The sequence below is a fragment of the Thunnus thynnus genome, chromosome 12 (assembly GCF_963924715.1).
Source record: "Thunnus thynnus chromosome 12, fThuThy2.1, whole genome shotgun sequence".
Lineage (NCBI taxonomy): Eukaryota > Metazoa > Chordata > Actinopteri > Scombriformes > Scombridae > Thunnus > Thunnus thynnus.
In genome coordinates, this window is record NC_089528.1 from 8,868,681 (window position 1) to 8,896,423 (window position 27,743).

Genomic DNA, 27,743 nt, shown 5'->3' on the forward strand with positions numbered 1-27,743 from the left:
TTAATTGCCATTTGAGAGCTTCCATTTAGTTTCCATGTTGTGTAGAAGCCCATCTAATCAAAAGCAGGTTTACAGTGGAAACAGGAGTGAGGTGCTCTTTCCATAATACTTTGTTGATGACTAGCCTGTTGCACATGCAAGACCGAAAACATTCTTTGCACAAAATGTCAAAAAAAACAGACCAAAAACCGGGACACAAGTGGAAAAAGCCTGTTAATCGTGTTTTGTGAAATAGTCGCAGAGGGCAGTGTGTGATTACAAGCTTATGCTTGGTGTCAGGAAGTCCCCAGATGGAACAGGATGCTCCCCACAAGTCTCTCTTCAGAGTACCAGACATTCTCCTGAGGCTTATCGTGTTCTCTATATTTCCGATACTAAAGGTTTTTTGGCAGTTGACCTCCATTTTCTGAGGTCAGAAAATTCCTGAGATCTCATTGGGCATTTATGTCATGTTTTAACATCAAAAACAGATGACAGTTGTGTGTCTCATCTTTCATAATGATTTTTTCTGTTATAATTATACAAAAAACAAGGGTTTGTTCCTCCTTATCTAATTTTAACAGTCTGTTCCAAAAAGTAAACCTGCAATAGCAGAGTTTTGAGATACTTGGGGGTAAGCTGGAAACACAACCCTGACATCATCTTTTAAATTAAATTAGGATGCTTGTTAGCAAACAGTTGTCTGTTGACACACCCAGGATACATGGAGCAACATTAGCATTCATTAGGAGTCATGTTTCTGTACACATGATGGATGAAAAGTTAATATTCAGTCTCTTTTTAGCTCTGTTTTGCTCTCCACCAACTCCTGAGGGAAATATCTGACTCTTTAGCTGCTAACTGCTCCAAAATGTCCACTTGCTAGTCACTAACTTTGTCTGTTTGCTGTTTCGTGATGGGCAGGTACTGTACAGTTGGTCAGTTGGTTTTTGGAGCTTTCATTCTGACAACAGCTGCCGTTTATGGTCAAAAACGACTCAATAAGAATGAGAACAAACCAAAACAGAAAAGTTGTGGACTGCATAACCAAAACAATGCACTAAAAGTTGCTATCAAGCTCCAGAGAGCTGAGAGGAACCCAACTGAGGAGTTAACTTAATTATCTGTGGATTAATATGAGTGACCCCTTTCCATTTACACAGTCATTTGATTCATTATTACCAGAAAATATTGATTGTAGCAGCTTCAAGTTTGTACCAGAAAACTGCAACGTGTCCCGTATGAGTTTTCATCCTCATCTTTCAAATTTCACAGACATCTGCTGATTTATTGATTCGTCTTCATCTGGATTGATGCTCGTCACAGGAGCTTTAACCTCAGCACTCTGCTTGAAACCTGCCTCTCTGCTCAGTTCAGTATGCGACTCTTCTGCCAACATTACAAGCTTTTAAAACACAATTTGAAAATATATAATGACCTACAAGTGCACACATGAAAACTGCCACTAAATACAGTTCAGTAAAACACAACTATGCAGTTTCAGCCACTGCAAAGCAGTGATTTACTGTAAAGCAAAAGACTGGTCAACAAATTTCACATTGGGTTTATTCAAATAGCTGCTGTCAAACTCAAGCATTGGACAATAATCCAGTCTCGTGGAAGTTAATATAACTTACTGCAACAGAGGGCAATAGGAAGACATTAGGGACATAAAGAAAACATTCAACTATATTAGGTTAGTTTTTCCATTTTACAATATAAAAATGATTGAAAACGTCAAATTTTATCAGCATTGCAAAATAATGGTCTCAGAGGCTGTACAGACATTGTAACACACAGGTCATTTAAGCATATGGTTTTCCTGTACGGAATTAAGTGCTTAGACCAGATGCTCACTTTAAATGCCTACACACTGTTTGCCAGGACCACTTTGACAGTCTGGACCTCAGAGATATGAGAGGACTTCTGGATGATGCGGCTGGTGAGTGTGGGCCCAGCGGTGCAGCTCTGCCTCAGAGCAGAGGTGGGCCCTGTGATGCACATCCTGTCTATGATATTGGTCCTCGTAACGGAGAAGGGCTCCCGGGTGCAGCACAACCCTGTGGCAGCACTAGGCACCGTCACGCTGCTCTGGTCTGCTGTGCAGCTCTGACCCTGGGCCAAGTCGGTCAGAGCCACGGCAGCGTGGATCTCCCTCCAGCCTTGGTCGTCTCGTCTCTGCTGTCCTCTGTCCTGCTGCTTATCACTGTTAATATATAAAAGAAAAACAGCTGTATATGAAGTGTGATATTGAATCTGCCTATATTAACCTGAAAAAATCAGCAATTTTCAAAATCCACTGAAGAAATTGTTCATTTGCTTGGAGATCTCCTCGATATAAAGCCAGAATAATATCAATACAAGGTGGTGATTCGATTTCAGCAACTGCCAAGAGACACTACAAAAGGTATTACTTTTCAATCTGATGAAAGTTGAAAAGTGCAAACAGCTGATGTGCTTGCAGATTGAGCAATGAAAAATTACAATTACCTGTCACATTTAGTTGAAGTATACTCCACTGTGTCTGCAAGAGAGGAGAAAGAATTTACTTAAATATGCCATTAATCAGTTTACCTGACAACGGTGAAATTGCAAACAGAATATCCACAGGACAATCAGTGTTTGGGTTAAACTACATACGCAGTATTAACGTATGAATGCTTTTAATTCATAGCACGTGTGTGACTGCTTGCCTGTGAATGCATTGGCTTAGTGTGTGTTTGTTCATGCGTACAATACATGCTCCCAAATGCAAGTGTTAGTACATTTTTGTAAACAGTTACTACTTGTCTGTCCCCTGTATCTGTCTGGATGTCTTTTAGCTGGGCCAGAAAGGTTTGACTCAGTGAAGTGCAGCAGTCTGCCTGTGCTCAGCTACTCTGGCCAAAACAAATGAAATGCAGTGTTTCTCTTGAGCTTTTCAGAAGGGGAAAAAAAAATCTGATATCTGCAATGTGTCATGAGGACAGACACTTTATTTTCTGGTTTCCAAAACTCTGCTAGCACCTGTAAAGCTAGTGTACTGTGTGTCATTCATTGTCCCCAACTGCCCAACCACATCTACATCTTTGTTTGAATACCAATGGGCAAGAGTTTTTCTTATGAATGAATACTTGAGACCCCCATTACATGTGTGATTAAGGGAGGATTAGTCATTCTTTCACAATGCTCTGAAATAAATCTCTGGCTAATTCAGAAGCAGGAGCTTAAGAAACTGGAGTCATTTTATATTGCTTGCACAATTTCTGTTTGTGTTCTGTGCATAAGCATGAAATATATGTAGAACATATTTTCCATTTCAGCTTTGGAATATTGCCTTTTTTCATTGGAGCAGATAAAAGCTGGTCAAAACGGATTTTTCTTCAGAGAGCAATAGACAGAGAAATTAGAGGCCCAGTGTGAAGCACAGTCTTTCAACGCTAACAGCCCGAAACATCCTTGTCTCTTATTTCTTAAGCCATGCCAGAGCCAAAAGCAACTACTTGTTGATCGTAAATCATTTTGCTATTTTATGCTTTTTTGCTACCGAACGTCCCTAAGCATTTCTCTCTTTAGCCATAATATGCTTTGCCAAGAAAGTACTTCTGTGCCTCTTTTGTATTTATTACCAAGAAAAAAAAACATTGTTTTTTTTACCTCTGGTGAGTTTCAAATTTACAGCAGGGATCAGTTACAACAAAATTTTACAAGAGGTAATGAAGCTGCTTGCTGCTTTTTTGATATTACATTGTACTGCAGTGGTGCAGTATAGTTATAATTTCATGTTAGAGTAACTTAAAGATTCCCGTCAGACATGTACTAAGACATACAAAAATACTCTGCTTGGAACAATAATGTGTGTGTGATATTGTCACTTTAAAATCCTTACATCTACTCTTTCTCCCTCATTAAAAATTCCAGAAATGCAAATATTTTTTAATTTAAAAGTTTAACTGTTGGACACAAGATGTCTCCTACTTCACTGAAAGTCCATTCTCAGTGTAAAGTTTTAAAGTTTCCATATCACACTTGTGTCATTTGCATACTGGACCAGGATTGGCTCCAAACTAAATGTGATGTCACAAATCCTGCTCATAGACCCACCCATTAAAATCAGATTTTCGATGAGTACAGACATATTTCCCCCTTCATTAGATGAATTTGAACACAGCCGTCTAGTGTCAAACTCTGCACATACATCATTCTGCACAGTGAAGCTCAAACATTCAACTGTAGGAACAAGAAGAAAAACATTTTTGAATGGAGGGGGACTTTAAGAAATCATCAAGAAATAGTCATAACTTGGTATTGTTAGACTTCAGTTTTTGCACAAATGAAAAAAATGCTGTTTTCCACTGTTTCCGGTCTTTAGGCTAAGCTAAGCTAACCGTCTCCTGGCTCCAGCTTCATATTGAACAGACAGACATGAGAGTTTATCTTTCCCCCTGCAAGAAAGCAAGTCATTTCCTCAAATAAACTATTTTGGGGAAAACTATTCCTTCCATATGAAACTTAGCCTATTATCTGTATATTATGGGATTTAGCTCTCTATTACCATCATAAATCTTCTATGTAACCCTCTCACAATGAAAAAATGTCTACATGAGCTGATTTATGTCTTCGGTGGTCTCCCATAATATGGATTTGAATCCCCTCATATCCTAATGTCAATGACTCTCAGTCAGTCTCAGGTGTGTTACTGGAAAACAACTGTGTACTGAGAAAACAATGTAACTACTTATCTCCTCAATGCGGATATGTATTTGCGAACAAGAGACTCCCCTCTCAGCATGCGTGTTTTCATTTGAAACAAAATGGGAGGAATACGCAGCATGGCGTCTGTCCAGATATGTTATTTGGTGCTCTGTGTCCAATAAAACACATTTTTAGTCACATTTATGGCTCTCCAACCTTTTTAGGGGAAATTCTGAATTTTATGCAAGTAGCCTACCACATCTTATGTTACTTAGTTGTCACATTCACATTTCTGTACCGTAAATAGCAACGTCACGCCATGTTTACTGTCGGTGGGATTCAGACTGATATGTTTTAAGCACCCTTGTAAGACGCTGTGTAGTGGCATCACTTACTAGTCCATCACTTGATGTTTAGTGACTGTTTTAGCCGTCTCCTGGGTGGAGTATAAACGTGTTAATGGTGTTAGGCCTGTCATGAATCTGGCAGCCTGACTTTCCACTTGACCTCCATGGAGGAAGCGTAATGGGTTGCAAACACCCTTAAAATGACCAGCAGGATACATTAAAAGTTTGCACAAACATTTCAACAGTGATGTCCACATAGTTTGTGAAAGACACCCAAAATTACTCCAAAAGAAATATGATTTGAAGTAAGAGTGTAATGACATAAATGAACACTTCACCATTTTTTGAAATAGGCTTATCCGCTTTCTTCCCGTGGTTAAATGAGAATATCGATACCATACAGTAAATATGAAACTAAGACTGAAAATAGAGGGAAACAGCTAGCCTGGCTTATTTGGAGTCTCCCTGTAAAAAATGAAAATTGGTTTTATACTTCAGTTTTTGTACAGCTTAATTAGTGAACTTCACAGGTGCTGGCAGCCAATTTTTGTTACTTTTGGTCAGACCCATGCTAACTGTTTCTCCTGTTTGAAATCTTTGTGCTAACTTAAGCTAACCGGTGGCTGGCGGTAGCTTATATTTACAGTACACAAATCAGTAATGAATGAGGTAAAGAGAAGCCTTATATTGCCATTATATAATTCATATAAACACTAATTATGATTTCAAAATGATTCAGTATCTGTTTAATAGTTCTTGTACCATGTCAAAAATACGAGTCTGTTTAGATTATGAAATATCCTCCAATATTTCAAGTTAGCAATCTGTAGGGAATTTGACGTGAAACTGCAGTTTCCAGAATACAGATTAAGCTTCACATACTACAACAAAATCCATTGATGGAACTAGGCTTTATTGTTTTCCAGGAAAACCTAAAATAATAGAAAAGGAATTTAAAGCATGTCTTGTTCAATTTAAGAGTGAAACTTATGAGAGGTGCCAAAGAGTAGAACTGGTTTCAAAAATCTTTTCACAACTCTAGTCATGTAATGTAAATTTATATTGATCTTGAGTAGGAAACTAACACTTTAGTGTTAGTTTAGGGGGGAACACACTGCCAAAGCACATGAGTCAAGGAAGCAAAGCTACACCATCAAACACTGATGGGAAAAGCCAAATGCATGTTAGTGATCTTGCTCTGCATGGTCTCACAGCTGAGTGGTGGCTCTGACAGTCGCTCTACGAGACATCTTCAGTGCTTTACTGACAGACTGCTCCATTTCTATGTTTTGGCTGAGGTTTCCACTTCTCACCCTGGGAAGAATAAAGTCTCAGACATTCTGTAATTGTCCTTGAGACTGGACTGGACATTTCCACCATGGCAAGAAGCTGAGGCGGAACAAATGGCACATTCTAGTATATGGAAATGATATTTGCGGTGCGCAGCAGCAGCCAGCACGAACTCCATCCAATTTTAAAATGAGGGATTTCAGCGTCTGCATGAGTCTTTATTAGTAATGTTTGTAAAGGCTTTGGCTCCTGTGCCTTAGCGGATTTGAGGCTTGTCAGTGTGCTGTGCTCCCTATAGGTCTGAAAGGGCAACCAGGTGTCAAACTCCCTCCCAGTTTCACTGAAACTTTATAATTGAATCTTGCAGAGCTTCTGACTTTCAGTGGAATTCCAGAGATTTATTAATGTCAAGGAGCTCTGAGGAGCCATGTGGAAGTTTCTGTTCATTCTGTTCTTATTTTACAGTACACAGTGGTGTGTTAAAAATGAACTAAGGGGAAGGAGAGTAGTTAAACTGACACTTAACTTCACATTCAACATAAATCTGCAATTAACAAGGAGGATGCTTTAATGATTTCTGTGGACAGGGGGTGCTATCGTATCTTTTCCTCCTAATCTACCCTCTATGTTGTATATACTTAACTCATCATGATTTATGCAAAATGTTCAGTTGATATGATGTTGCGCATGATGTTTGCATTATTGTAAGTTTTCCCCGATTCTATTCACTTATAATGAGTTGAGATTTTGAGATAAAATGACAATTTTTCCATTAAAGTAGTAAAGCTTTAGTCTTATTTGTTTAATGTCCCTCACAGAGGCAAAAACTGACATCTCTCACCCATGTGATAGACAAAGTTGGTCTCTGTTTCATAGGACGACGCCGGGGAGACAACATCTCGATCACATTCGTTGGAGCTGAATGACTCAGAGTGGCTTCTCCTCTTGCGGGCTGCGGTGACGCCATCGGCCTTCGTCGCCATCATATGCCGCAGGGTGTCGTTCAGATACCGATTCAGTAAACTGCTCTTGTACTTGGATGGGTGCGACGCGCTGTCGTCACTGTTGGCGGAGTCGGCCATACCCTGTTTCTTGAGTACACTCTTGTGGGAAGATGACCTGCCAAAGTCTGATTGGCTGATAGGTGTTTGTAAGGGACATTCTTCATCTGCATTAAACAGAAACAAATGTAAGTAATGAATACTTAAACAAAACTGTGACCTATTTCAAATTCTACCAGTTCAAATGAACATATGAAAACACAAGATGTTACAAATAATGATAACATTGCTGGTTCAGTAGTCAAAGTTATACATCTAAATCCAGTCTTCTGACGTTTGTTGATTCCACCTATGTAATAAACTAATAACTTAAATACACCCGCCCTTACCATCTGAATTTGTGTCATCACTGCACACACTCAGCCTCTCAGCGTTTCCCTGGATGTATTTATTGTAGAGTTTGATCCTTAGGGCCCAGCTCAGGTCTGGCTGTCTCACTGTGTTCTTCAGCCTCCGCCGGGCATTTGCAAACCAGTTTGAAACCTGCACACATTCCATTGATACATGACAGCACTGGCTTAATGTTAAGTGACAAAATATATCAACACAGCCCTGAGCATGCTAAACATTTTTATTTCACACCTCCATGACTTGCATGTGCTTGCCTCACCTGTACCAGTGTCATATGTGAGCCCAGAGCCAGTAGGACCTTCTCAGTCTTGGTGGGGTATGGGTTGTCCCGGTGTTTGTACAACCAATGTTTCAAGGGTCGGGCCATGTCCTGCAGCACCTGTCTCTTGTGGCGAACTTTGACCCCACCCAAACGAGACCTGGAGGAGTCAAGAATCACCTAATAGATTCACGAAGGCCACTACATTGCCTTTGTTTGGTACTATGATATTGATAAACCAAACATCTTGAAGCTGTTCTGCCTGCAAAAGCTTCTCCTAATCACATACATATGATAACACAATATCATGCAATCAATCTATTATGGTAAATCTTAATCTTATCCTCTATGTCTAAAGAACTATAAAGAACTTTTCTATCCAAAAGACAGATCAACAACATTTTAGCATGACATATTGTCTTTTAATATTAATATTAATAGTAATAAAACTGCATTCAATAATTGTAACACAGAAAACAACCCTTTTTTTAATACCATTAAAACATTAAACTGCATATTTCCAACACAGACAAAAGGAGCGTACCCATATCTTCTGTACTTTATGGGAGAGCTGCTTTCAGTGGTCTCCTGGCATCGCAGCAGGTCTGTGTTCTGCCCGTCTGTTAAATTGGTTTGAGCTATGTCTACACAGTTCAATCTGCTCCTCTCCTCTGCTCTTCTGCTGTCCTCCAAATGAAGCAGAGTGTCAGACGTCATCACAGCAACTTTGTTCATTCTTAAACACGCAGATTTTTCCACAATCAACAGGTGCATCAGCAGACTTCCAAATGTAAATGGATGCAGTAGATTCCCATCCTGGATACACTTGATGTAAAAGTAATGAAAAAGAGGTGAAAAAGTTTCCCTTGGTCTTTTCTCTAAGCCCAGACGAGCAGCCGGAGTGGCCCGAGCAGACAGATGATGACAGTCTCACAGTTACTTATGAGAGAATAATGTTTGAAAAGTCAGAGGATGTTGTCTGGTTTAGTTGAGCTGCCTGTGGAGAGTTCAAATAACCTGCTGCTCTGCTGCCTATTGGCTCTCCTGCCGTCCAATCACTTCTCTGGAGAGCTCTGTGAGGAAAAAGCTTGCTGTGCAGCAGCAGAAGCAGTGGTACCACCCCACGATATGCAAAATATTGCACATGTAAGAATATCAGCAAATGTGGTCATTAGATTTACTAGTGAGATTTTGTCTGGTGTGACTGCAGCCTGTGCTAAGCAGTTTGACATGCTCTCATATTTTCTACATGAGGCACACGAATCTCATGGAGCTTGTGGTTTTACCAAAAATCGCGTCAGCAAATAATAGTACATGTTTTACCAGGGGATTCTGGAAATTTATGGGTGTAATTACAAGGTTCCTAATAACCAGTAAAACCACCAAGCTGTGCCGCGTGGTAGGCAGCGGATCGTGGATTTCAGTACAAATTGGTCCATAATGAAGTCAACACAAGCACTGGAAAATGAAATCTATCTTTGCCTACATGTAATCTTCAGCCAGTGTTGCATGTCTGGGTCGCATATTTTTGAGTCTGTAAGTGTGTGGCCATGTGCATTTGAGTGTCAGAATTGTGCATTTTTTACACTGTCTGCAGTCTGAGCAGTGATAATCCAATAAAAATGCACATATTTGCCAGTGTCTCTGTTTTGTTGTTGCATTTAGAAACAGGGAAAAGTTATGAAAAAAACTGGGTGTGACAGAAGCTAAGCCTTGTCATTAATGTAACAATATGACAACATGTGGGCACTGGGCCCAACACTCAAGGACTTAATGGTTCAACTTTAGCTGTCAACCACGTATGTTTTTCCTCTTCACATCTAAACATTCTTATGTAAGACTGTTTGGATATACAGTAATGACTTTGCCATGCAAAACCATAACTTGATAATCCTTAAGCAAACAAAAGTGATAAAATATGTTTTTGCTCTTCCTGCCTACAGTTGAAACTTTTGATGGTTATGGCCAAAGTCTGAGTGGCACTTGTTCAACCGTTGAACATATTAAAGGACTTTATAACTCTCATCCCTGTTCATAATTCAGCAGTATCAGTGGGGAGGCTCAGTTTCAATGGTTTCAAAGCTGAAAAACACATGGACCAGAAGCATCCCCGTTAGGTGCAGTAAATTCCTCGCTCACATTCCTCAGCAGTGGTTGGAGAATGCTACATGCTATCACACACCATTTACTCTGTCCCTCTGTGATATGTTCGCCAGCTCAACTGTTGATATTAGCTGGGAACACACCTACATTCAACAGCCAGGAGACCTGTAAAAACCACTGTGGAAGGACATATATCTCTTCTTGTTTGGATAGTTTGGCACATGTGTGTGTGTCTTCACCAGGCATCAGGCATAGGACCAAACATCTAACAAAGCGTATTGAAGGAATTGTTTTTTTAATATCAGATATCCAGAAGAAATAACTTTTGCTAATTTTTCATATTGACAGTTATTGTTAATATTTGTCAGTGGGCGTTTCATGCTTTTACATGCCAACACTTTGTAACTTTTGCTGAACAGCGGCCACTGTGTCCACAAGTAGAAATCACAGGAAAATTCCCATGATTGTCTTGAGTCAGTTGTTGTAAAGCTGCACTAATTGATATTTCTTTATCAACAATGGATCAAATTTGTGTAATGTGAAAAGTGTTGCTGGTAATGATGAATTAAGGCATGGAGATCTATCACTTAGCTAGTTCTCCTCAGATACAAAGTGCTTAGTGTCTCTCAGTTCAATGTTGAATTGCAACTTTACTGTTTTGGTGTACTCTCATCATTGTCATCAACCTTTTTTCACAGTTTTGGCACAAAGCTCTCATGTAGGTAGGTGTTACAGAGCTGAAATCCCATTGGCAACTTTTGGAGGGACAGGTCGATGGTCTGGAAGTGCAACAAGCAGTTCAACTTACCATTGACCTGTCCCTTCAAAAGTAATTGGCCAATGGGGATGCAGTCCTATGACACCTGCCCACAAGAGAGCTTTGTGTCAGAACTGAAAAATTTAAGCAGTAAAACTGAAAAAAGTGACCACAAAAGAGAATTCCTGATCAGTAAAAGAAAAGTGGAGAATACTGTAATCAAATGTAGTACTCTTGTATAGTTTTATTGTAAGTTTTTCTTTCTTTAAATTTATTTTTATTTGCTTTCAACCAACATTTTTTTTTTTTTGATTTTTGGGAGATTTTGTTCAATTATTATGATACAAATTGAATCCCATTCTTCTGTTTTCTTACATCAAAATCCAATCATGTTTCTTCCTCGTCAAAATATGACATGCGCTTACGTAGGCGTGAACCAACCAGTTTCAACCAGTAATATCATGACATCCACCCATCAATCAGTCTTTAACTTTTAGTGGAACAGAGCTAAGATTCATTATGACACGCCCACTTTTCAACATTCGAATCAAATTCCTCCCAAAGTTATGTCCGGCCTGTCTGTCCTGTTTCACTCAGAAATACTTCACAATACGGAAGTTAGATACTCTTGAAATGCCGTTTCATCTGGACTTCTCATTTGTAGGAGGAGGATTGTGTTATTTCTTTATTCAAAGGTTACGTATTCTCACTTTAATGTGTCACCATCACTACATAGTTGTTAGTAGATGACTTTGTCTTTGAATTTACAATACTTTGCATGTGAAAACCTTTCCCCTTCCTGATTTCACTTGGTTTAATTTACTCCCATATACTTTTAGCATGTGCTTTACTGTGTTGGGTGTTTAAAAGTTATTAATATCTCATGCAACGATGCAGATATAGTTTAACATCACTCATATTTATTTTTACATACTTCAAATAGACAGTTACATGATTGAGCCAAATTATCCGAAACCAATTGACATCATACTTCTGTGTAATGTTTGAAGTGGGAGCTGCAGTGAACATAAAACGGTGGGTTTTCATTGGACCACTCTGGTGTCTTTAATGGCATTGTTATGATCTCAGAGGGTGTCTGCAGATTCTCAGTGGTGTGATGAAATTATACTGCCATGCTTGGCTGAGCTCAGGCTTTCAGGCCTGGCAGAAGTGTAACAGTGGTCCTGACAGTCTCGTTTGTACGTTTTGGTGACCAGACATGAAGACACACTGACGAGTGCATCTCCACTCCTCCATCTGTGCTACCATCTTCTTAATGTACTGAATTGTGTTTGACATTGCCAAAGTAAAATAAATACCTGAGACTTTATGGTATGCTCTTTATCCCTGTAGCCTAATCCACCATGTCAAACCCCACCATGCTTTTACAGTATGCTTTTATGTGCGGTCGTAACTTTCTCCCCGTACGTCTGCAAAGGCCTGAGTCCCTAGAAAGCCATTACCGTCTCGCCACATCATGCTGCTCCCTCTTCCTCCCAAACACGACATGATAGACACATTAACACTCCTTCACACCCAATTGAGCACAGCATCCAAAAAGAGGAAGGAAACACCACAAATTTAGAGGAATGCAGCCATCAGAAAGTATTAGATTAGGCAGCTCGTGTGAAGGAGAACAGTAGAATGTGCACCCTACAGGCAGCAGTGATGCTCAAATATGAGTATTTGTTAATGGAGTGTCACTAAAGATGAGTTGCTACCAATTATTTTAAAATCTCTCAATATTGCTTTTGTATAAAAAAAGAGCCCAGGATTAAAGATCCAAAATAGAATATATAGTGTATGGTGCTAAAAAATACACAAAGCCTGTATTCTACCATGTCTGCTGTAATAATTGTGAAACATACACAGTGGTTAAAGCATACATACACAATATGAACACAGTTCTGCAACTTACAGCCATGAAACAGGTTTTCATTCTGCCTCATCTGAAGGATTTAATTAAATGTTATCTTGTGTCCCTATTTTGTGCAGCATGTTGTTGGCAAAACGTCTCCCTGACTGCTACTAATAATATTTCTCTGGTGTGCATTACAGTTAATTGAAGTGCAGCAGCTGTCAGAATAATTACATGCTGATGTTTGTGACTTGGCAGGGAAGGATTACACTCAGCCACAAGCTCTGGAGAGTTTACTTTTTTTTTTTTCTTTGTCCGGCGAACCGGCGTTCAGTAAATGCCAACAGAAAAACTGGCTCTGAGACAGACAGAGGGAGAGAGAGAGAGAGATGGATTCTGTTTGCCTAATTAGCTACACACTAAGGGACACTATGGAAAACTGTGGTAATCCCAGGACTTGTTTACAAATGGGAATAAAATTAAAATATGACAAAAATTAAATGTTCAGGGTGCTTTACATTATATATATACTAATTTTAAACTTTAAATAAAAACATTCATATAATCCTCATCCAAGCACAACACGACTGTGTTCTTCGACCAGGGGAAACTTCACTACACTGTAGTCATCTTGGTGTCTAAATAAAAGATCAAAGTTCAAATCCAGCCGCTCAAATGACCACAACTTCTCCGCGCTTTTGTTGGCGAGGAGCAAACCCACTCTGTAGGAATCCACTGGACTTCTGCCTCTTCTATCCGCTTGAGGTCTGCCTTGAGCTCTCTGAAAGCCATGGCGATATCTCCGTTAACAATCACCTTATCAAACAGATGACCGTAGTGGTTCTCCATGGTTTCAGCCGAGTCAAGCATTTCTTCAAAATCCTCCTCCTGTGAAAAAAAAACACTTGAGTAAATCAAATGTATTTTTAGAATGACAGATTTGGTTGTCAGTTGGTTTGATTTGTGTCACTGTTGACTAACAGTCAAGCAAAAGAAGAAATGCGCTTTGATTTAGCATTCAGTTTTACCTCTACAGTGAAGGAGCAATAACAAAAGAAAGCAATGACATTGATGAGTTCATTGTTAAATTGACAAATACTGGTGATGGAACAGAATAGCTACAGTCTGACCACATGGTGACAAAAACATCCTCCTAGAAGTTGTTTTAGAAAAATCTGCACATACTGTTAACAGGATATGGAACAGATCCACAGGACCGTTCAACTATACTGACCAAAGCGTAGCACATCGTTACATGCTGAGAGGAGAGGATAAGAAGCCTTTTCACACCAGCTGTAGTACAAGTCGAAAGCGCGGCCCTATAAGATATGCCTGAACTCTCCAAGGGCTGTGGTGCTTGGCAGTGGGCAACCTCAAGCTAGGCTGAGACACAGGTGTGTGACCTCATGGGTTTAATAAGGGCAACATAGGCAGCCAGGGTCAAACACTGAATGAGAAGCCAGATGGGCATTATGAAAGTGACCTAGCATATTTTTGTCCAGTTTAAAACACATGTACGGTCAAACATGCACTTTTTTTTTTATACCACCATAGCAACGTAAAACCCCTCCCTCATCTTTTAATTCATTACTTATACACACACAGATGTAGCTCTTCAACATCAGGAAAAAAAGTGTATTTACCTGTTAGTTACGGAACAAGAAACCACCCACCAAGCAGCCTTGTAACTCCCCCTGTCTCTTAAATGTCTCTTAAACGCAAACCACAGGGTCAACCACGAGCAAGGCAAGGTGTGTGCATGAGTAAGTGAATTTAGGTTTGTGTGTGTGTGTATGTCTGTGGGGTGGGGTGGGTGTATTGAGGCCAGGGTGTTTGACCTCACACTGCCCTGTTACAAGACACACATGCACCTGACTTCATATGTGTGTTTTGAGGGTTTTAAGTTCTAGTTTCTCTTACTGAAAAGATCCTGACTGGGTTCGGGTCCTCGTCACAGATGAATTTAGCTCTTCGTCTGGTGAGACGTAGCTCCTCGATACGTGGGGGCTTCACAAACACCACATAGGGTTTGAATTCAGATGTGTAGGCATGCTTTATTTTCTGCAGTGACAAAGACAAACAATTAGGAGATTAGATGTAGGCTGGAAGACCTATGTATACACCAAGCTTTGGGAAGGTTGGCTTACTGCTCCAAATAATCTATAAAGATTAAGTACACCGTCACATTCTGCTAGAACCCTCCCTCCCAGTATATGTAAAAAATGCAACAGAGGAATTGGTGGTATGAGGGGGATCAAACAAGTGTGTGAGGCACCCCTTGTGTTGTGCGGTCATGTGCTTATCAGACATGAACAGCGACTGTTGGGCTCTCTGTGTCTTTGCTGAGAAGACAGGGAGTCCAGCAGGGCGTTAACAGTCACTAGAAGTACATTCATGCCCCTTTGAGAGAGTTTCCGCGTGAGTTGGTGTTGTAGCTTGGCTTATATCTCTCCTATAAAAGGCTCCTCTGGTGTGTGTGAGAGTGTGTGTGTGTCTTTGGGAAGTGCCTGGACATAGTCATAGTCATGCTGTTTATTGTGTTTAAGTCAACAATACTGTTTGTCAGACCCAAATATCTTGTTAGGCTCTGACTATAGCACACTTATCAGTGTGGCGATGTGTTGTGTTTACTGCCACAGAAGAAGAATAAATCTCTTGTATACATACAATGTTCCCCATCACTTGGGAAGTCTTGCTAACGTTACTGGGCCAAATGTCAGCCAGTGTTCTGATTTTATATACTATTTTAACTAAGATGGTGACAGGTTACATATGGTTAGGTAGGGGCCTGAAAATTTGGCTTATTTTTGAAAACAAAAATCCTGTTTAATATAATATGCCATCAAGAATCTGTAACAATGTGTACAGCTATTAATAATGTTAAATGATGCTACTGAATATTTCTGTGTTATATTTTGGTTATATTTACATGATGGAACCATGAGGACCTGCAATCCATGTTTCTGTGGGAACTAAATGTGATGATCAATAGGAGATTGTAAACAGCTAAAAATGTGTGGCTGATTAACAGCCCTTACACCGTTTATTATACTGTTTCAATTTATCTATTCTCTTTTTATCTAAATTTGGGATTGGCCAGTTTCTTGTGTACCACAGCCCTTGGCCAACTCCAACTCCATATGCTACCCACAATACCACTGGGAGGGCATAGGTTCATTCAGTCGTGCAGAGGTTCACACTAAACCCTCAAGATCCCACTCCTGATTGTAAGACCAACCAGTAAGAGTCACTGTTGCAGCGACACAGACATGATCCCTCACTGGCTTCCCACCATGCAATCACTCCCAGCTGTGTGGAATGCCTGGCAATGTGAAATGAACCCTGCAGTGGTGGGACAGTGTTTCTTCTGTTCTTTTTATTTTTAGAATCTATCCATTTTATATATCTTTAACTCAAAGAGCTCTGACAAGCTTTGGATTTTGAACTCATCTGTATGAGTTAAATGTACAGTAATTCATTGACTATTGAGACTTTTAGCAGATCTGTACATGTTGATTGAACTTAGATTTGTAAAATATCAGTTGAAAACAAAGTATAGAAAAAAAAGGGGAAGGGGTGGTGGGAGCTAGAGAAAAAAATAGTTGCCATGACTTTTGAGCTTGAGAGACACTGTCTTCTTTAATCCATGACAAGGTTGAAGCATGGACATAATCTACTAGGTAAACACTGCAGATAAGTCATATATTTGAATTCCAACTAAAATATAGACACTTCGTGGTTAACAAGAAAGAAACTGCCAGCGGTGGAGGGAGTCTATATACCTGACAACGGACTATGAATTGAGGCAGAGCAACTCAATGTTACTGTCTTCAAGGAGGAGAGTGGAGTGTAGTGAGGATTTTTTCCTGCTGAGCTACAGCACCAGGAGGTGAGTTGAAATGTCTTTAATTAAGTCTATTTCCATTAACTTTAGGTGTAGTAATGTAATAACATTAACTATGTAGGTTGTGCTTTTTAATAGCCTGGAAAGGCTAAATTCGTGGCTTTGATGTTAAGCTATCATTTTCCCCCCTCTGTTATGCCCATGACCTTGTTCTGAGACTCATGATGGCAAATTTCATCAGTCATGCTTTTGATAAAAAGTATAAAATGTAAGTAATGTAATAAATGTTTATCCGATTGGTTTAGTTTTTAAATGTGACTGCAATATTCATTTTTTATTTCATACCCCACTCGCTCAACACCCCCCACCCTCCAACTGAACACGAGATAGCTAGTTAGCTAGTTTGCTAGCGTCCACTAACATCAGTAGCTGTTGAGCCAGGTACACATTCAATGCTAAAAGTAGTGTTACTCTGCTAAAGGCTCAAGGTTGTAATTCTTGCAGGTTAGTTGCATTATACTAGATATATTTTAGCTAACCCTAACCCAATAAACTGACTGAGTGTATTTGAAAATTAGATGCGGAATAGTCGGTTTATACTTTTTTTTTGTTTGTTGTATTTTGTAGCTAACAAATAACAGTGTTCTTAACCACTTAAACACACAATATGTAATTTCAGCCACTGTCTTTTGTTATTTGTCAATAACAAAAGACAGAGTGTGATGACGGTGTGAAGTAGCAAGGGATCATGGGAGTTGTTAAATAACCAGCTTCACCAGGATAGGATTACTCCAGTGTTAATCATTCGGGATGTTTTTATCGGAAGCCGAATTACCTGCAGAGGTCTCCTCCTCTCCAGAATAAAAGGACCCGGTGATTACAGGTAAAAACACTGAATGAAGCTGTTTCACCTAAAAAATCAGTGTTTCTCCGATGATGTACGGCGACCACCGGGCTGTTAGCCGAGCTGTTGCTAACACTTGTTTGGTTTATTTCTCTTATAACTTAAGATCTAGACGTTCGCCAGGTTTCTCACGGGAGCTGAATTATCCACAGAGGTCTCCTCCTCTCCAAAAACAAACATACACGCAGATTAAAATCATTAAAAATACTAATTAAAGCTGTTTTACCTAAAAAACCAATATTTCTCCGACGATGTTCGGCGACCACCGGACTTCCTGGAGAGGCTGTTAGCCGAGCTGCTGCTAACGTTTGCCCAGTTTATTTCTCTGATAATTTAAGATCCAGACGTCCAATGACTAAAATCCTTCTTCCGGCTAAAAGATATAGTTAAAAGTGACCTAAATTTATCATGAAAATGTGGCTTAAAACTGAATAAAAGTCAATTTATAACAGTTTCTGTGGAAAAACCACAACGCAGATGTATTGTCTTGTATATGTGTAAGTTATTCTTTGGTAGACGCCATTGTAGTGGACAAACACAGCGCCACTGTATGCATCTTGTGCATGTTTACTCTTTGGTAGAGGAGGTATGACGCCATTGACATGCAACCAAATGAAACAGTCTGTTACTTTGATTAAATTACAGATTTCTCTGGGTTTGAAAATTGTTGGAAACATTTGGGATAATGTAAGTACACAACTCAACAAAATATATAACATAGGTCTAGTTGTTTTTAGACATTTTAATGTGGAATAATTACATATTACACCTTTAATTGTCTAAAAAAGATTAATAATTTAAGCATTTAGGAAATAAATATGTATTTGGGATTAAATTTTTGTAATACATTGTATTTTAACTAAACATGCAGTTCATTTTTGTTTTTTCTGTTTACAAATGTCAACAAGCACGTCCAGTTCATGAAGTGGAAATTCTCCTCCAATGGGAAAGGAAGAATAATAGAGCATTATAAAGAGCGTCATGAACATCATCAGAGATGTTCAGGACTTGTCTGTATTTATGAAGACTATTTGAGCACATTTTCAACCCAAGCTGAACTTAAAAACCATTTGAAAGAATATGTAAAAGAAGGTCATGAAATTTTGACTAGGTCATGCTGTAATTTGTGTACATTCTCAGAGTCTAGTAACATTAACAAATGTTTTGCTCATCTGAAGACTCATTGGTGGAACAGGGAAACAGTTAAATATCCATTTGCAGGTCGCTCTTTAAAGTCTAGTGTACTGACAACATTTATTGCTCATAGAAGCTGCTATGATAAGTTTTCCACCCTAAATAGTTTAAGACCAGAGCTTTTTCTACACCATACACTTACAAATGCGGTAATAGAAGAGGATTCTGTTTCTGATTATCACCTTCATATGATTCTGTCCCTGAGGCTGAACCTGCTCTTGAAAATGGAGAGTCCATTAAACATCAGTTGGCATCTTTATTGCTCCACATGCAAACAATTTTACATCTTTCAAATTCAGCAATACAGGAAATAATTGATGAGTTATTTGACATTGGGGAATTTGCTTTATCAAAATGTCAAGGAAATTATAGTGAAAATTTTGGAGTAAAGTAACTGTAGCTGATACCTCTACTGTAAAATCATTGTCTGATGAAATACAATCTTTGAACCCACTCAAATTTCTTTCAACAGAGGGGCCTTTGGGCTCAGAGCGTAAAAAAGTCATTTTATGGGAAGAACTTTACAGTTATTGAACCAGACGAGAATGTGCTAAATGCAGAAGAAAAAAACATCAATTTGTTTATGTACCTTTTTTAGATTTTTGCTAAGTACATTGTTGGAAAGAAGTGAGATTCTTCAAACATTACAGACATCCAATGAATGGGAAGGTCATAACAGTTCATTTCAAGAGGGTGAATGCTTTAAGGAAAACAAAGAATTCACTGAAGAATTAGGCATAGCTCTTGGCTTATACAATGATGATTTTGAACACTGTAATCCTCTGGGGACTTCAAAAAGAAACACAAGGTGTGTGGTATATATTGGGTGATGGCCAACTTACCCATAAGACTTAGATCAACATTATCATCAATTCATCTAGCTGTATTGTGCAAAATTGTAAAACAATACAGTTACAGCAAGGTTTTTGGAGTCTCTGATGAGAGATCTTCAGCATTTAGAGACCATAGGTGTATTTGTATAAAGACTTGGGTCTTACGTCAAAGGTACTGTTTTGTATGTGTCTGCAGACACCTTAGGTGCACACTCACTTCTTTCTATGTTGAGAAATTTTGCAGATTTTGTTTGGCTAACTGTATAGATATTCAACAGCATGATGTCAGAAGTGGGACTTTAACTATCAGTAAAACACTATAACACTAAAATTGTTTGTTGAAGCTGTTAATGTGCCTAAGACAACTGATGCCTCATGTGTTGATGGTTTGAAGAAAGACTGTCCTTTAAGCAGACTTGCCCACTTTCATCCTGCAAAAGGGTTTCCACCTGATTTATTGCACAATGTATTGGAAGGAGTTGTACCTGTGGAACTATGCATATGTCTTTCAGATCTGATTGCTAAAACGTATTTCACATTAAATGACCTTAATGATAGAATTGGATCATTTCCCTTTCAATTTTATGAGAAAAACTAACAGACCTCAGACAATACAAACAAACTTTTCAAAAAATGGAACAATTGGTGGCAGGAGACGTGAGAACTGGGTGCTTCCATGACTTCTTCCACTGTTGATTGGCCACCATATTCCAGAGAGTGAAAAAACTTGGTCTACAGTCCTTGAATTGAAAGACAGAGCTGTTATCCATTCCCTCATTCACAACAGAATCCCTGTGTTACCTATGAGCCAAAATCTCTGACGACAGACAGTTGCTCTTAGAAATATTTCCTGGTACTAAATTACACCCTAAACATCATTATATTGAACATTATCCTGTGCTGATCAAGAAATTTAGTCCACTAATCGAGTTCTGGACATTACAATTTGAGGCAAAATATTCTTTCTTTAAAAAAGTGGTTCACAATGCTGGCAACTTCAAAAATATTCTGCACACCTTGGCCATAAGACATCAACTGATATTAGCATATTATTTGGAGATGCCAACTATTTTCAAACCAAAAATTGAGACTTGGTGAGTATCAGTTGTATCTGTGTAGGCATCTTAGATACTGCTATCAGAGAGGCAATATGAAATTAGGAGTGATAGCAGCTTTCCTTCGACATGGTATGCAGCAAGGGGGATGTAGTCATTCAGACTGTCAGGATCAACAAACACAGTTATCACAGGGTGTCTTTTGGCAAGCTGGTAACACCTGAGATGCTCCAGGAAGGCTGCTGTGACTATTTCTATAATAAATGATATGCAACCATACACTACACAGATCTCTAGTACTCTCCCAAAATCTGGCAGTCCACTTGTCTGTCCAACTGAGAGCACCATTCCTTTAGACTATTTTGTCCCATTTAGGTAAGCAATGTAGGTGAGTGAAACAGAGTCCAGACCTTTAAACTTATTCCATGTAGCCTCTCTGATAGCAGCATCTAAGATGCCCACACTGACAGAATTGATACTCGCCCAGTTTCAGTGCTTGGTTTGAAAATACTTGGCATCTCAAAATAATATGCCAATATCAGTTGATGCCTTGTGGCCAAAGTGTGCAGAATATTTTTGAAGTTGCCAGCACTGTGAACCACTTTTTTAAAGAAAGAATGTTTTGCCCCAAATCATTATTGTCCAGAACTCAATTAGTGGACCAAATTTCTTGATCAAAACAGGATAATGTTCAAGATAATGATGTTTAGGGTGTAATTTAGTACCAGGAAATATTTCTAAGAGCAACTGTCTGTGGTCAGAGATTCTGGCTTGTAGGTAGTACAGTGATTCTGTTGTGAATGAAGGGCTGGATAAAAGCTCTGTCTTTCAATTCAAAGACCACAGACCAAGTTTTTTCACTCTCTGGACTATGGTGGCCAATCAACAGTGGAAGAAGTGCCCAGTTCTTATGTTTATCGCCACCAATTGCTCTATTTTTTGAAAAGTTTGTTTGTATTGTCTGAGGTCTGTTAGTTTTGTCATAAATTGAAAGGTAAATGATGCCATTCTATCATTAAGGTCATTTAATGCAAAATACCTTTTAGCAATCAGATCTGAAAGACATATGCATAGTTCCACAGGTACAACTCCTTCCAATACATTGTGCAATAAATCAGGTGGAAACCCTTTTGCAGGATGAAAGTGGGCAAGTCTGCTTAAAGGACAGTCTTTCTTCAAACCATCAACACATGAGGCACCAGTTGTCTTAAGTGCATTAACAGCTTCACTAAACAATTCTAGTGTTCTCAAAGTTAAAGTCCCACCTCTGACATGCTGCTGAATATCTATACAGTTAGCCAAACAAAATCTGCAAAATTTCTCAACATTGAAAGACTCCAGTATCCAGCAAGTGAGTGTGCATCCAAGTTGTCTGCAGACACTTACGAAACAGTACCTTTGACGTAAGACCCAAGTCTTTGTACAAACACAGCTATGGTCTCTAAATGCTGAAGATCTCTAATCAGAGGCTCCAAAAACCTTGCTGTAACCATATTGTTTTACAGTCACAATACAGCTCAATAAATTGAGAATAATGTTGATCTAAGTGTTATGGGTAAGTTGGCCATCACCCAATATATACTACACACTTTGTGTTTCTTTTTTGAAGTCCCCAAAGTATTACAGAGTTCAAAATCATCAATGTATAAGCCAAGAGCTATGCCTAATTCTTCAGTGAGAAGTTTGTTTTCCTTAAAGTATTCACCATCTTGAAATGAACTGTTACAACCTTCCCGTTGGATGTCTGTAATGTTTGAAGAATCTCACTTCTTTCCAACAACGTACTTAACAAAAATCCTAAATAGGAACATAAACAAATCAATGTTTTTTTTTCTTGTGCATTTAGCACATTCTCAACTGGTTCAATAACTGTAAAGTTTTTCCTATAAAATGACTGCCTTTTACGTTCTGTGCCCAGAGGCCCCTACGTTGAAGGAAATTTGAGTGGGTTCAAAGACTGTATATCATCAGACAATGATGTTAAAACAGAGGCATCAGCTACAGTTATTTTCTTCTAGAACTTTCACTATAATTTTCTTAATTTTTTGATAAACATGTGAAATTGTTTGCATGCAGAGCAGTAAAAATGCCAACTGATGTTTAATGGCCTCTCCATTTTCAAGAGCAGGTTTAGCCTCAGGTACAGAATCATATAAAGGTGATAACTCAGTATCAGAAACAGAATCCTCTTTATTACTGCATTTGTAAGTGTATGGTGTACAAAAAGCTCTGGTCTTAAACTATTTAGGGGGAAAACCTTATGATAGCAGCTGCTATGAGCAATAAATGTTGTACACTAGACTTGAAAGAGCAACCTTTCAAGTGATTGCAATATGATTGTCCAACATTCTTCTTCCTCACAGTGGACCTTATTAACACTTTATACTGAACAATACTAGAATTACAACAACTAGAATAATGGATTATAAATTGGACTAAAATGTATTTAAACAGTGGTTAAAAATACTGTTATTTGTTAGCTACAAAAATACAACAAACAAACAAAAATGTATAAACCGCACACAACCGCTGCACAAAGAAGGATGTGACACAGCAAGGCACATGTCTATACTGACACACCCCTGCGTAGGGCAACCATCAATGCTCCTGGTGGAGTGCGCCCAACACCCACCAGAGGTGTGCAGTCCATTTTCTCATAGCCCTTGCAAAACACATCGCCAATCCAATGAGCGAGCCATTGAACTGACAATGGAGCCACCTTGGTTCACTGTCTGTGGAAGACAGATTCAGTCAAACTTCCAAAGGTTTGTCCTGTTGTCCCAGCAACAACAAAGTGCAACAACAGGACACAAGATGTGAAAAACACCTCCTCTCTTATTCCCCCTGAGAGGGGGAAAAAGGCTCTCAGGCCAATAATAATCCTAAACTGGAGGGAGCATGCTGCTGGACTGAAAAAAAAACAATAGCAGCTCCACTGCACCCCTATCCTCATTAATAACCTGAGGGTGCACAGGCCGAACAATCCCCCACTCTGTGGGCAGAGCAAGGGGCTAAAAAGGGGTCGTCTTCACTGAAACAAAAAATTCAGGTCTGTCTGCTCCAAGGGCTCAGGGGGTGGGCCTGAGGGACCTTCTGCAACCATCTGGAGATTCCACTGTAGAATGAGGCAACAGGTGGGTTCTCAGTCTGTGGACATCCCAGAGAAACCCCTTTTACAAGCAGATGGCTTGGAGCTATGGAGCAGTCTGGGCAATCCTGACCAGCCACATCGCCACCCCAAGGTAGACGTGGTGAAAACTCCCCCAGGCCCCAACCAACATCATCCGAATCAGGTGTGAGGACTACTTGGTGCCAGGGCACTCTGGTACCACCGCTACACCATACCCTGCCCCTGTGGGGCTTCTGCACCATCAGCTGCAACAGATGACCTGGGTGATGCAGTCACAGTGTGAGTGAATGCATCCCCCTTGAGGGGAGGCATAACTCCCTCGCAGGGAGATCCAGCATCCTCCCTGCAAGCAACCAGGCCCAATGAGGCCACTGGCTACACCTTCCATGTTGAGCTGACAGAGCGTCCCATTCCCATCTGTCAAGCAAGCATACTGAAAAACGGACCTCATATCCGCCACATCCCGGAGATGACAGCTCCTGTGACTGTGCACCTGGTAAATGGTAAATGGACTGCACTTATATTGCACCTTTCTAGTCTTCCAGCCACTCAAAGCGGTTTACACTGCATGCCAATTGCATGCCCAGCCGAGTTAGGGAGAGAGAAGCAACACCATCCCACCATCCATCTGATCAATATGTGTAATACAACTGAAAAACAGCCTGTGCTTCAGTGTAGCAACAGTAATCTCGTGATCTTATAAAATGTATATGCCCAACAGATGAGTCTAGCCAAAGCTGGTAGCAGGTATCCCACTCAGTCCAAGTAGAAACCTGGAGAAGTATGAGGAATGTGGCCACTGTAGTCTGCACACAGTTCAGCTTGTCCTGCTGTAGAACATGCCAGCGAGCGAAGCAGTGTAGCTAGTGCCAAGCCTGAACAGCAGGTGCTAGCCGGTTAACATGTATGTAGAGCTAGCTTGTGTTAGCAGATGATGCAGCCTGAGCCTAAAAGGCAGAGTGGTCTCCACCGTAGGTCCTCTGCTTTGGAAGCGACATTGCGACAAACCCAGATGTATTTCACAACCAGCGTGACTTTGTTGACCATGCTTGAAGCAGTGCTGCTAACTCATGCTAAACCAGATGGCAGGTGCTGGCAGGACATGATGCAGCCAGAGTTAGCCAGTCTATGTTAGCTAATGACGCAGCCCGAGCAGCAGTAGCCCAGTAGCTGAAGTGTGTTATCACGGGCAACGGTGACATGAGGCCCCAGCCTTGGACATGACGTTGCATGATTACCTAGATTGGGGTAGAATGAACCAGTGAGGGAAGCAGTGTTTCTAGCTCATGCTATGCCAGATAATAGTGCTAGTAATTCTTTCTTTCTCTTTTAGTAATTCCTTTCTTGTTTACCACAAAGTGTTTATATTTTAGTTGGAAGTCAAGGATAAGACTTATCTGCAGTGTATAACTAGTAGATTATGTCCTTGCTTCAACCTTGCCATAGTTTAAAAAAGACAGTTTCTTTCAAACTCAAAAGTCACTGCAAGTATTTTTTCTCTAGCTCCCATCCTCACCTTTATTCTATGTATTTTTTCAACTAATAACCTAAGTTCGATCAACATGTACAGATCTGACAAAAGTTTCAAATAGTCAACACAATGAAAGTTTACCTTTTGAAACTCAAACAGTTGAGTTCAAAATCCAAAGCTTGTCAGAGCTCTTTGAGTTGAAGAGAAGAAGTAGGTGGACATAACTAAATGGGGCTGTAATGTTTTACAGTATACTCACAGTTAACATTCTTTATTCTAAAGTTTGCATAAAACATGATTAATTTTTCAGAGACAGATTGATGATTTTAGTGTCTGATTCTGATTGTTCTTATTGTCACTGTTTCCTTTGCTTCAAAAGCCATCCAACATCATTTGATTCTCATTTATTTGAAGTGATAATCCTTTCTTAATAACATATTACTCACACTAGGGTGCACGTCCAGAAGGCACACCTTGCCCTCTGCCATCACTCTGTGAACAGAGTCCAGACTTGTTCCATAATAGTGGCCTTTGAATATCCCATATTCTATAAACCTAGAGATAGAAATAAACAGGGACAGACAGACAGGAAAGCCAGATAGACACAATAAAATAGTAGAAATGGCGGACATCATTCTCATTAAAAGGGAGAGGAAGGGTAAATTAATAAAACACACATAGGGCTATTTTTAACACCATGGGAAAAAAAACCTCAAAGGCTACACCTGCGTTTATACCTGTGATTGAGAATGGCCTCTTCAAACATGAGAACTGATACAAAATGATAATCCATCCCTTCTTTCTCTTGCCTTCTCTTCTCACGTGTGGTGTCTGAAAGAGAAAAGAATGGGAGGCTGACGACAGCTTTAAAAAGATGAGAAACCGTTTAGTGTGCTGGATGTGAAGGTGACAGTTATGAGACTTGAAGATGTCTGTCTTACGCGGTACAGTGACGCCATAGCGGTCAGGGTCGGCGATCAGGAGCCTCCTCTTCAGTTCATTAACGCCAACGCCACTGGGCCCTCAGGACAAAGATCAAAACACTGTGTTCTGTATGCGGCTATTCATTCCCAATATCACTGTGTACTAATGTTTTCCTCACGACAAGTCCAACATCAAATAGGCTCAGTGATCTGGTGACACATCTGTCTTTATCATCAGAGAAGGAGTTGGGGAGTAAGAGAGTAAGACAGACAGAGCTCTGATTTCATACTGATTTCAGTCTGAAAATGATTCTCCAACCAACCCTGCTCTTTTTCTTTGTCTGTGTCTCTCTATCGAACGTTTAATGCTCCTATACCCTCTGGAAAATACATAGCATCACATCTAAATGTGACATCTGCAAAGCCACACAGTATCAGTGTCACTATAGTGTAGGATGCACAGGATGAAACACACACACACACATACAGTGTAGCATCTGGGATTTTCTTCTAACGCAGGTTTCTCCAGCCCCAGATTGCATCAGACTCTAATGGAGCGCTGTCTGAAAGTAGGATTCCTGACATACCTGCCTTTTCCATCACAGCGTTGCATGAGCTTGACACATTACAAAATATCAAGTTTATAGACTCTCCACTCTTACACTGCTAATGTCTTTCGCAGCTGCTCCACAGAGCTGAAGAGGTGCATCATCAGGCACAGTGGATACTTTCTTCTGCCCTTTTTTTTTTTTCAAGAGTTACACGATCTGTAGGGCTTAAAGTGGCTGGCACTCACTTTCACCAACTTTCCTGGTGCAGAATGGTCTATTGTTTCATTCAAAGTGCATATGCAATGCAAACAAAAATGATACATTTCCAACCTGGTCAAACATTATCCAGCTGGTCCTGTTTTAGCAATCCAGGTTTTGGTTTTCCTGTCTATAATTCTCATTGCCAATAAGCTATATATTCTTAATGATGACCTCCGGTCAATGAAGAGCCTTCACAGCAGACAGTAAAACGTAATCCAGAGTCGGGGTAAGCTCCAACTCAATTAAAGAGGTCTAAATCTAAATCCAAGCTGTCTTAACTGTTCTAGTTTGATGATGGAGCACTTGGCTGACATTATGAGGGATCTTATTCACAATCCACTCATCCCTTTCTCTCCATTCATCTATCATTTATGTGATCTCTATCTGGTTTTGTTTTTGCACCTCTTCAGTTCATTGTGCTTCTCTTCTGTCTCCCGTCTACTTTCAATTTTCTTTTTCTCTTTGTCCATCTCTCCTCTTCTCTGCTTTCTTGTATTTCCCTCAGTCACAGATGACCTACAGTTGTATCGTTATATGACATTAAAAAGACCTTCAGCGGGGCTCAATGTAAAATTCCCTAAGGGGAGATACAGCTCAAAAATACATAGAGCAGGCCTGCAGGATTGGCAGAGAAGTGAATCTGGGGTGGGCCCATACGTAACTTAAGAGAACACAATATATTCTGACTTGGAGTTTTCTGACAGTGTTTATGTGGGTCTGGGAAAGGATCGTTCTTGCACTCAAGAGTGGGAACATAAATCTTCATCAGTGCCTTGCTTTTTCTTTTGATCAACAAAAGCTTCAATAATATTGTCCTTTTAGTGAATGGGATCACGTTATTTTGAATTTTTGTATGGACAAAAAAAAGGCAGTGAGATAATATAAAACAGAACACATT

The 27,743-nt window shown here is 39.8% G+C and overlaps 2 protein-coding genes across 3 annotated transcripts in view; both read right to left on the reverse strand.

Moving 5' to 3' along the window:
- Nucleotides 1-1,047: 1,047 nt before the first annotated feature.
- Nucleotides 1,048-9,028, reverse strand: LOC137193803 (homeobox protein Mohawk-like). The gene is made up of 6 exons (XM_067605183.1): nucleotides 8,506-9,028; nucleotides 7,962-8,121; nucleotides 7,681-7,834; nucleotides 7,132-7,458; nucleotides 2,470-2,503; nucleotides 1,048-2,185 (listed from the first exon to the last, which is right to left on the reverse strand). The coding sequence occupies exons 1-6, from the start codon at nucleotides 8,733-8,735 to the stop codon at nucleotides 1,846-1,848; spliced, it is 1,245 nt and encodes a 414-aa protein (XP_067461284.1). The 5' UTR covers nucleotides 8,736-9,028; the 3' UTR covers nucleotides 1,048-1,845.
- A 2,693-nt stretch (nucleotides 9,029-11,721) lies between these two features.
- The window catches only part of LOC137193805 (MAGUK p55 subfamily member 7-like), a 34,754-nt gene continuing 18,732 nt past the window's right edge, over nucleotides 11,722-27,743 (reverse strand). For both annotated transcript variants that reach the window (XM_067605184.1, XM_067605185.1), the window contains exons 14-18: nucleotides 26,052-26,132; nucleotides 25,848-25,941; nucleotides 25,557-25,665; nucleotides 14,600-14,740; nucleotides 11,722-13,567 (exon numbers count right to left, since the gene is read on the reverse strand). In XM_067605184.1, the coding sequence (XP_067461285.1) occupies nucleotides 13,337-13,567; nucleotides 14,600-14,740; nucleotides 25,557-25,665; nucleotides 25,848-25,941; nucleotides 26,052-26,132 (656 nt within the window). In that variant the 3' untranslated portion in view covers nucleotides 11,722-13,336. The remainder of the gene's footprint in view (nucleotides 13,568-14,599; nucleotides 14,741-25,556; nucleotides 25,666-25,847; nucleotides 25,942-26,051; nucleotides 26,133-27,743) is intronic.